Source organism: Hippichthys cyanospilos, chromosome 5 (genome assembly GCF_059441005.1).
Source record: "Hippichthys cyanospilos isolate Australia breed blue-spotted pipefish chromosome 5, RoL_Hcya_1.0, whole genome shotgun sequence".
Lineage (NCBI taxonomy): Eukaryota > Metazoa > Chordata > Actinopteri > Syngnathiformes > Syngnathidae > Hippichthys > Hippichthys cyanospilos.
Window position 1 is genome coordinate 17,006,793 of NC_142373.1, and position 11,918 is coordinate 17,018,710.

At 40.5% G+C, this 11,918-nt stretch overlaps 1 protein-coding gene across 1 annotated transcript in view; it reads left to right on the forward strand.

Annotated features, from left to right (window-relative positions):
- LOC148423802 (protocadherin-17-like) overlaps positions 1–3,761 on the forward strand; it is a 24,480-nt gene extending 20,719 nt beyond the window's left edge. Inside the window, exon 4 of the mRNA XM_088416117.1 lies at positions 247–3,761. Coding sequence (XP_088272243.1) covers positions 247–818 — 572 coding nt within the window. The 3' untranslated portion in view covers positions 819–3,761. The remainder of the gene's footprint in view (positions 1–246) is intronic.
- The last annotated feature ends 8,157 nt before the right edge of the window (positions 3,762–11,918 follow it).

Consider the following 11,918-nt stretch of genomic DNA (forward strand, 5'->3'; position numbering starts at 1 on the left):
AATACCGCACAAGGGTTAAAGTGACAAACCGAGACAAAAAGTCTCTACGGGATTGTATTTTTTTTCCACTCTGCAGGTTTTATTTGGGACGGTTTTTGTAATGTATAATAGATATTTTCCTCTTTATTTAGAGTAATGTCCGCCCCAACTCTTTCCTTATTTATAGCGATCCCTCAACATGTGCCGCAAGGTTCTTTCTTTGGAGCCCGTCAGGACCAAGTAACAAATGTTAAACTGTTTTTGCAGAACAAGACAAATCAGTCCACTGCACCGATGAGTGTCGCGCACTGGGACACTCTGACAGATGCTGGATGCCAAAGTTACGGATCGGAAGCCAAGCAGACAGCGCCGATAATCGCACCAACCTTTTCATCCCCGTGGGAATGGATGCCATGGTTGAGACAGAGATTTATGGCACCATCAGCCGGGGCGGTCGGAAAACCCTCAGCACCTTCGGGAAGGAGCAGCGGGACAGCACCGTCCTGGTGGCCAACGTCAAGCCCTACTTGAAGTCGCAGCGCGCGCCCTGCCCGCCCCTGCAGGAGAGTCCGCCGGCCGTCGGGAGCCCCACCAAATCCGGGCCGGCCCTGGACCCGGCAGAGCAAGAGGCGAAGGAGGAGATGGAGGGGGGCTCGGACAGCAGTGCCTACGGCCCGCCGGACGGCCAGTGCTCCCCGCTGCACACGGCGGTGGAGGAGCCCGCCTACCTGAGCCGCGAGCTCCGCCCTAAGGCGCTGTCCAGCAGCCTCATTCGCAGCGCCGTCATCAGCCAAGAGTGCGGCGTGTCCGAATACGAGCCGCGGGACTCGGGGAACTGAACCGGCGGACCCCGCCCCCCCCAAGGGAAACGCTACCGGCCGACAAGCGTGCCATTGGGGCTGATTTCGGGGATTTTGTCGTTTCTTTCTTTGGGGGTCCAAACATTGTATAACCAAAAATCATCTGCTTTGTGTCTTTCTTTCTTTCGATTTTTTTGAACTCGGTGACTTGTAGGGATGGGCAATCGACTACTTTTCCTTGATCGACGATGGAGAAACATAACAATCAATGATCGATTAATTCCATATTTTTTTTGACAGAATCTCTTTCTGAATGTTCTGAACCCTTGTTGCCATGCCAGTGTCGTATTGAACAGATAATTTGGGCCACAGCATGAATATAGCTGACATCACATCGCTCTACTTTAGACAGCAAACGACCGATTTACAGTCAGCCAGAATATTGTCGAAAAGTTCATGGAGCTCCACCTCACTCGTGACCCTAACGTGGATAAAGAATACGGATGGAAAATTCTACATCGATTGGAAGGCAGTATTACAGGAGAAATGAAAGAAGGCCCTTGTACCACTTTTTTCATGGCGAATGCTCTGAATGATCAAAGTTTGATTGCAAAAGTTCATACACAGTACAAATCAAATGTTTGAATTCATCTTCAATTTCAAAAAAACTCAAATGCATTAAAACAGGTCAAAAGGTTCATGACAGTTGCTTTTGAAAATGAAAATCTGTCAATTGAAAGTCACTACACATCATAAGGCACCATCCACTTCATAAAACAGACTGACTTGTATCAGTTTTGTCTCAGCAAAAGGTGCCAACTTGCACATTTGTGAACTGAAAGTCATTCCAAGTCATAAAGTGTCATCCACATCATTAAGCCAACTGAGAAGGTTAAGGGATGTGCAAAGCTACGGTCCAAGATTCTAAATCTTGAAAAAGCACTCTTGTGAACCGGAAGACATTCTCGTCATAATTCATCAACCACATCATAAAACTGACTAAGCAAATACCAAGAAGAGCAAAGGTTTTGTATGGGCAAAAAGTGCCTACTTTTTGAAGAATCAAAATCTTAATATTACACATCTGTAAACCCAAAGTCATCCTCGTAAAGCATTGCCCACATCATAAAACTTCCTCTATTTGACTGAAAATTCAGAGATGTGCAAAAGTTATTATCAGACTAAAAAGTGCCTACTTTGGAGAATCGAAATCTTGAAAAAACACGTGTGATTTTAAAATCGAGTCATTACCATTCAGTATAACTCACATCAAGTATCATCCGTATCATAAAGCCAACTGAGAAAGTTCAGAGATAAGAAAAGCTATCGTGTAACCAAAAAATGCCTACTTTGAAGTCTAAATCTTGAAAATGCACTTGTGTAAACCTAAAGTCTAAATCCTAATCATTCGCATCTGTGAACCTTAAGTCATTTCAGATAATAAAGCATTCCACTTCATAAAACTCCCAACCACGACTGAGACAATTCTGAGATGTACAAAGCTTTTGTTAGAGCAAAAGATGCCTACTTTGGAGAATCTAAATCTTGAAAACACACCTGTGAACTTCGTAATTTTGAGTCATAAACATCGCTGAAAAGTCATTACAAGTCAGTATAATTCACATCAAGTATCATCCACATCGAAAAACTGACTGAGAAAATATGCACCTCTTTAAAGCTGTTTTTTTAGGCAAACGGCGCCTAAATTGAGGAATCTAAATCTTGAGAAATACACGTGAGCGTAAAGTCATTTCGGTTCATAAAGCATCATCAACGCCATAAAGCCGACTGGGATAATACCAAGATATGCATAGCATTTGTCGGGGAAACGGTTGTCCGGCTAAAAGACATCTACTTTGAATAATACCAAATAATTCCATCGTATTACTCAATCTTTTCAACGGCTTATGCATTAATCTACAATTGAGGGCCTTTTGAAAGTATGAAAAACAAACTGATTAAGGTTCGGTTTCCAAACTTTTGGCTGATACTAGACGACACATTACAAGCTCCATTAAACACACAAGTGTGTGCGGTGTGAAATGAAGCTTTCCTCAATATTCCAGTTCATTGAGATGCACCGCCATGAAGTCAGAGTCAACAGTTGCTTGCGGCCACAACCGCTTCAAACGATCGATTCCACTCAATACGACCTGAACAATTAATCGATGAATTGATTGCCAGCCCATCCCTAGTGACTCATTGTGTTTAGGTGAAAATTGTGTCCTTGACTCTTTGCCGTGAAGGTTTGCGGGCCAATCAGTGCTTACCTGACTTCAAGTGTTTCCATGGTGTAATGTACCTGTCAATTTAGATGTCCGTATTTTACACATTTCAAGCGCCAATTTTGTGTGGCTGTTGGAACAAAATTGCTACGGTTAAGCTATCCAGTCCTGTCCGCTTTTGTACGGTGAAGCTATCTGTCTCCATTTAGTGTTTAAAGGAACGTCGCTTTGAAAATCAAAGGCCGACCGCATACATATCAGTGGCGTTACATACAAAAGTGAAGTGTCTTATGAACTGTAACGGTGGTGCAACAGGGGACGCCCCTTTTCATGAAACCATTCCGGGTTCCCATGAAACGATTTTTTAAGAATGTATTTGTATTTTGATCGTCGTCCTCTCTGCTGTTTGTGTGAAAATAAGCTGGGCTTACACGTGAATGTGGGCTACTGTACTGTACTTGTGTATTTTATTAAATTTGTATACACTGTGTGCATGGAAGGACGTTGCTTTTCAACCGATGATGACTTCCGAAGCTGTCGTGTTCATATGTGAGAGACATGTTAAAAGCAACGGTATGTGAATTATGTTTTCTTGATAAACCATCTGCTCCCGGGCTCCCTCTTTCAGGTGCAAATTGTAATTTTGCTTTGACTGTTGTGAATACAACTGACAATTTTCTAATAAAAAAAAAAGTCATCATTAAAAACATGATCAGAAAAATAAAAAAAAAAGTCAATAAATACCATGAACACAAAAAATGTCAGCATTGTTATAATTACTTACTGCTATTTGAGCAGCAAATCTAGTATAGCTACCATATATAGTATAGCTACCATATATATATATATATATATATATATATATATATATATATATATATATATATATATATATATATATATATATATATATATATATATATATATATATATATATGCAACTGTTCCAATAATAGCATTGCACTGTGGAAACGTGTTTTAGAGGGATGGAATCTAGAGTCGTGTTGGAGGAGCTGAGCGTGTTTTTCCCCCCTTCTTTTTTGTCACTGCTCTATATTTTTAACTACGAATAAAGAAACATGCACTGTACATTAGTGCACGCCATCACAAAAAAAAAAAACAACTTGACTCACTCTCTTCACGCGCCCCGTATAGAACATCTCGTAGCGTTGGCGATGCTAATTCAAAGCCGCCGCAGCTTCAGGCGTCAGTTATTTTCCTTTCCATTATTTATTTTAAACATCTCAAACAGACATGTGACAAGAATTGAGTGTGATGAAAATTCATAAATACATTTAAAAAACACTCAAATGCTATGACACCCCCCCTCCCCCGCCCGCCTTCTCTATCCCCTACAGAAGAACTCTGAGACTGAGGATCAAATTAAATTTTAATAATCCCCGTGGGGGGTAAAATGGGTCACTGCGGCAGCAAACAACTGAACAAATAATGCATTGAGTGTTAACACTTGTAAATACAAAATTGAGATAATTTGATTAGGAAACATAAACAAAAAAAAATTGTCACTTTCTATTCACGAGCCCCTCTGGTACCAAATTTGGAAGAGCTTACCGATGGGAGCAATGTGTCCATCATTTTACTCATAAGACAGGAGCAAATTACACTTCAAGGAACACCCTTGGTCCCATGGATAGCAACACTTTTTTTTTTTTTTTTTACATTGGAGCTGTCTTGATACAGTTGGTTGCATATTTTTTATGTTTAAAAAAACTTTTACATACGGTATTTGCCACATTATCTCTCACTTTCATATTAAAGGCACACCACATTACCTGGCACATAGAATAGAAGCTACAGTAGTTGCACCCAAGAAAATGTCAACAAAACATTCATATAAGTCAGAAAATTTATGAAAGAAAATATAAGCTTTCTCACAACTCCATTCACTCCCGAAATTAATAAACAGCTGTTTTATTTTAGTACTATGTGAAGAATGGGAAAGAAATACTACTTGATTACATTAAATGGATCAATGCCAAGACGAATTAAAAGTTTTAAAGAATTAATAAATTAATAAATTAATTAATTATGATTTCATTAAAAATTAAACTTCAATTTTTAAACAATATTGGAACCAAAAATCTTAAAATTTGTTGTTTTATTGCTTTGTAATGTTTGTGTATTTATTTTATAAAAAATGCACTTTCTTTTATAAAAAATTGCATTTTCTGCACCTTATCCCCATATAAATTGTTTCAAAATTAGAGCATATATAGCATTTCAAAATTTCAAACAGAGTGTTATAAAAACAATAATTGGAAAAATTGATTTATAACTAAGATGCAGAGATAAAATTTGAAGCATTTACATGGACATTAAGTTATTCTATTTTTTTGTCCCGCACCAAAAAAACTCTTGAGCCTTATAGTGTGGAAAGTACGGTAATTCCCTTTAGAGAAAAATATATTTAAAAAAAGAAAATGTAGTAGGTTTGAATTTAAATATAAGTCAATATATATTTATTGTATTCATGCGAGCTTCACATTGCTTATCGATACAAACACATGCATGCACGCACGCACGCACGCACACACACTCACACACACACACATGTGCTAAAGTATTAGAAAGAATCCTCAACAAAGAAATTAGCCATTGTTAGCTGATCAACACAAAAACAGGGTGATACATCATCATTATAACAGGTTACAGCTTATTCAGAATCTGAAAAAAATACCCAAAGTTAATCAAAGTTCCTGAATTAAAAAAACGTCATTTCTTATTCAAAGTAAAAACATTTTTGACCCACTGAACTAATAATGCTAAAAAATAATACAACTTTTCTACCCCCTGCACAGACTTTGACAATGAGAGCACTACAGCACTACCCGGTGGAGCAGATGTGCAATTGCACAAGCAAGGCCCACTTTGTAGTATTGTTTACTTTGCTGCCTCTGCTCAACGTTGACATCTGTTTGGTTGACTTTTTGCACTTCGGGGACTTTGTGTGAACGTGTCATTTCAAGAGTTCAGTAAATAAACCGAGATTCATGGGATAACCCGAAAAACCGTGTAAAATCGAATTCTGAATTTAGGCACTTAGACGCGCAGCATAAATCCAGCCTTAGACGCAACCTTCAGCAAACTGGAAAATGAAAGAGCGGGCGCATGCGACAAAAGGCCTTGGACGGCATACATAAAACATTCGGACCATCCATCCGTTGGTTGATTCCCTTTTTGGAGCTAACCTGCTTTGCAAACGAGGCTGCAGATTATTCACTCGGAGGACGACGGGGACATAAACATCAGCAGGACTGGGGGAATTCTGCTCTTAAATTCTGGACCAGAACCAATTCATTTGCTCTACGGAGCCTATAAAGAGCGACTAAGTATACGCGCGGCTGCATGTTTACCCAGATGGATCCAGCAAATATAGCAGTGATTTCCGCTTTTTATCTCTAAAAGAACAACACAGAAAGCTCTTGTTTCTCGCTGTAGATTCTGGAGAGTTTTGCACGTCACTTTTGAGAACGCCTCGCGTGTATTGTGTGCGGTTACGCGAGTGTGTGCGACAAGCCGGCGGAAAAGAGAATCCTGTCATCTACAGAGCACAAACTCCGAGTGCGACTCTCCGTTTCCTCCTCGGGTAAAACACATTAATTTGGATTTTGATTTGCATTTGTTTTGCCGGCGTTATTGACACAATTCCAGACCTAGATGTCTCATCTCGGCAGGCAAGCTCTGATGAGCTCATCTGCATAAGTTGAAATAGTCTCCGAGAGGGAGATTGCGTGGGTCACAGCAACTCATCCCATTGAAATACAGACAGAGAACACGGCATCATTTCATGTGGATCAGTCCTGAGGTTTGAGATCACGGGGGAATGTCGGCAGACAGGTGAGAGGAATGTCAAGTAGACGAGGGCTCGACTATTTTCCCTTTTTTGCGCGCGGCGCACTTAGCCCTCGCCTTGTCTTTAACTCCGTCTCACTAAAGCAGTTTGAACCTCCACTTCTGCCATAATTAAGAAGAATTGGCTTTGGAATAAACCTTTTTCCCTTGATTACACAGAGCTCTGGTACAGGAAAGTGCTACGCCGTGGAGTGGAATGCAGATTAGAGCCTAGCGTGCTGCGTTGGATGAATGCGACTTGTCTCTCAGATTGATGACAGTCGCGGTGAAAAGGAATTACAGACAATGAAAGTGATCGGCGTAATACCCCCATTCTTCCACGTTTTTACATACACGCGCCATCTTTTCAGATGGAAATGGAACAAGGCGAGCGCCGTTTCGCTTGTGCGAAATTGACACGCTCGCCCTTCTTGCTTAAGCTTTTAATTCAATAATTCCACAACGCAGACGATTAAGAGACGGTCTTGCACCTACGGCCGCCGCGGGATGGTTCCGCGCGGTCGGGGATTGGAAACCGTGAGCGCGACACGTCAAAGGCTGGATCCGGACGGGGTCATTTTCATCCAGACTGAGGGATGCCATTGAAGGCAGTCTGTGTGTGCCCTCGGGGGGAGTGAATATTAAAATGACAGTCTTTTTTATGTTTTGGATCTAAAACCAAACAAAGGGCTTGTTTATGCTCATGGTTTTTTTTCAACCCCCGGGGGTTTGCGAGCCCTGATCTCTTTGTTGAATATGCGATATGATGTGATATACTCCCACTTTCACACTGCTTGTAAAAACTGGCATTTTGCCTCCTTTTTTTTTTCCCCTCTCTCCCTAGTTGGAATAAACCACCAAAACAGGGCGATGAAGTGGAACCGGCAATTTTCCAGCATTGGAAGTAACATCAGAACCGTAACTGTTAGGCGTTTGTGTTGAAAGCTGACGAACGTTCGATTGATCACGCCAGAAATGGGTGCTCCGACTGCCGAATACTGTTGCCAATAACTCTTTTGCTGGTTCTGCAAAAAAGGAACTGACCAACACAGATAAAACCATTACCATACCAAACATGTTTTGGATTGAATACTTGAATGAGTTCAAAACTGGCATCTATTTAATAGGCCTTTATCCAAATATGATGTTTCCAGTAAAATTATCTCTCGATAAAAACACAGAATTGCTTTAAGATATTTTTTGTTGTTTGAGGCCAAGGAATTCCGGGACGCCCCAAAATTGGGAGCGGTCAGCGTGATTATAGACTTTGTCACTGAAGGGAGAAAGCAAAGATTATAATTTTTTTCTGGCTTGGTTTGACACGGTCAGTTGTCAACTGAGATGGCAAAGCGATTGGTACCAAAAATCATACGCAGGTTCCTACACTTGCCCACTTCAACCCGTGATAAATGCAAAAATGATCAATACAGTAATTTGGATTTTTGAAAACAAATGTAAACTCGCATAAGAAAAAATCAATACCACATGACAAAATCCCAAATGGTGTGATGATTGTTTCATATTTTTTACAGGTTAAAGTTGACAAGAGTAGGAATGTAAGAACGAATTTTGGTGGCAATTGGTCGTGGTATTCAGACGCTAATGTTTTTTCACATACATGTACACCACGTTGACCGTCACAACTCAACACCTATCTCGTTCCTGAATTCAACCCGTATGTATGTGAGATATGTTGAAGTGTCTTTTTGTTGACACGTGCTGGGATTTTTTTCCCCAGTCTTGAGCCACGCCCTCTGTTTGGGGCATGTTTGAAGACTTGTTTCTTTGCAAAATGGATCATTCGTATTTGCCCAGACTGTTTCAGTCTCTATTCTGCACTTTTCCTGATTCATCGCTGCAACATTACACCTACTCCCATTTCCAAGATGGCCCCTCCCATAAAAACCAGGCGTAACCTGCGCAAAAAACATCCCGACAATCAAGGGTCAGAGATTAACCCATTCACTGCCAATGACCGCTATAGGTGTCAAATATTCATTTTTACTGGGCTGGCACTGACAATGAATAAGTCAAGTCACTCAAGTGCCATTGACAGCTGTAAAAGTCAAAAATCCAGAGTGAAAAAGTAAGTCGTTGTTTAAATTTTGTGTCAGTGCATCTGCATGATAAAATTATTCAATGTTATCGATCTTATTGACAGATTTAGATGATTAAACTGAGACTACTATTGCATTAAAACATTTTCCTTCTAGTCCCACTTTTTGTCTTTACTTTCAGGCAACTGCCTGACTGATGATCCTCAGATCCAACCTATGAAAGTGAAAATGATCATATCATTTGCGGATACAAGCCCAAGTAATATGGTCCAATAAGATTATCCAATATAATTCAAGTTCAAAAACATTATTTGTCAAAATGCCAAAAATTGAGGGAAACCACAATTTCAGTAAAACCAAAGATCCAGAAGAACTAATGCTTACCATATAAATCAGCAAGATATAAATCCCTTTGATTTTATTGCAGCCATAAAACCTTAAATCACGCTCCGGTAAAATGACGAAAATTGAGTTAGCCCACTCCGGACCTCAATGGCACAATGGAAGATCGCAGTGGTTTTATTCCGTTTTAAACGGTGATTTGGAAGCCTTACTATGAATGGCTGGGGATCAGTCTTTGCTGATGGTGGCCTCAAGCCAACTGGGCCAGGCTGCACCTCACCCGTGAACTTATCAGGACCAACTTTGCATCGTGAACTTAACAGAACCAGGACCAACTTTGCAGAAAATCTTTGTATGACTAAAGACCTATCTCAAATAATACTCAATTAATTGACTTAATGGTTTCTTTTAAAAACATACATCTTGAGAACTTGTGAGAAAACACATTAGAAATATCCGTCAATGCCTTTGACACTCTAACCGCCAAAACACCTTTGAACGACAAAGCCGTCTGAATCACAACATGATGCTAATGGGTATTTTATGAAAGGAATTAGCTGTCGTATAATTACTTCAGCCCAGGGGAATTTTGAGTTTGACATTCGGGGAAAATACACTAGGAAGAAACTGATAGCATTGTGTCGTCTGTGTGATATGAAACGACAGCCAGAGGGCGGTTAGTACATATTTGATCAGCAAAGAAGGGGGGAGGCGGGGTGAGATGGTGGGGTAGGGGGTGCATATGAATATGTGACATCAGCTGTCAAGCCGCCACTACAAGTGCACTCAAGAGCACAGACCTCAGCCAAGGCCACCGGCTTGGATAAACTCCCCTCCGAATCCAGCCCGTTAATAGATATTAGCCCAAATATGCCCGATCTTCTGTCTCTTAAAGGTCAACTTCAGCTTTCATTAGAAATAAATCTCCCTGCGATCTGCTCTGTGCTTTGGATCCGTTCCACAAAGCGACGGCTTCTTCCTCGCTCTGATAAATGTAAGTAAAAGGGGCCTGGGGGAGGTTTAATGTGATTCTGTTGACAGACAGCAGTGGTACCGACGCCGACATAAGCCCAATAACCACTTGTGTTATGTTTCATGCAAATAGGCATATAGGAGCACCGGCGGTGATCCGGTTGAGCCTCCGGCACTCACGCAACAGACATTAGGCATAGCCGGCTAGCTATCATTAGCCGATGTGAAAACTCATCGTCGGCTCTCCGGCAGCAACATATATACCGCCAACCTTGTTAAAACTGAGAGCTACTTTAGAAATATAACGCACACTTAAACTACCTTTGAGCATGTGCTATTACTATTAAGAATATTCATCATTTTCATCTATGTGAAGTTGAGCAAGTTTAAGGACACCTTCAGCCAGGATGGTCCATTTTTCACTAACAAGCTCAATTTATGCCATTTTAATCAGTTATATGATACTAGCTTGTAGTTTCATCAATTCATCAATTTGTTTGGGAGAACTGCAATTGGCTGGCAATCAGTTCAGGGGCTCCCTTGCCAAAAATGGACGGATGTTTGGAAGAAACAACTAATGACCTCCAAAACACCCACTAGAAATGAGCAATACAGCAATATGAAAAATCTGCCCATTGTAGGCTACATACCTTGCTAATACAGTGGACCCCGCCAAATGACAGTTTGGGATCGTAAGAGAGAATCGTCATGTGGCGGCAATAGAAAATAAGCTAATGAACTAATGCGTGCAAAACCCCAGGTAAAAGCATCAAAATGTTATATACATATTAAATATTTGTAACAAAATAATATAGTTAACATTCCTTATATTTGATACATGTATATATTTAAATAACGTCATAAATAAAACATATATAAAGGAAAAATGAAATATTTGGAGTGACTTGACGAGCTAGTTACGGCCATATTTCCTAGCGGGGAAATGATGTGCTTCTGCCATCTTCTTATTTCTTATATATATATATATATATATATATATATATATATATATATATATATATATATATATATATATATATATAAAACAGACCAGCATCTTACTGACACCGTTGATGCCAAGCAATAGCGGACCAGCATTTTAGTGACGTATGCAGTGACGCATAGATTGACGTATGAGCGTGGTGTTTCTCGCACAGTTATTCGCCCGCATACTGATTGCCAATTTTGGAATCTTTTGGCCGCGCGAGAGAAATTGTTGTTGATGCCGTAAGGTGGGAAAAATGATGTAACAAGGGGACGAAAAAACTGCCCCAAAACGCCCCAATATTGCATGTGGAGCTCTTTGTTAGGGCCCAATTCATTCAAAATATCACAATGATTAGCCACTCTATGGCACTTTCAGAGAAATGAGAACATAAAGAGCACATACAATTCTGTCATGCCTGATCTATGTGTTCCAAGAGGTTTCTGTAAGCCTAATTAGTCAAAAGTCATTATAAACCGCCTGTCTCAAGTCGGTCACACCATCGCTAGAGGTCTGGTGTTGCACATTTTTATAGGTCGTTCTATACATCCATCTCTACCTAAGTCCACCTACATGAGATTGCAACACATACACGGGCTTCCACGGCTACTTCGCGAGCACACATCGCTCCATGATGGCGCTGCAATTTTTGATGGAAACAAGTCGACGTTTGTTCCGATTACATGTCAGATGCATGATTGTCGGA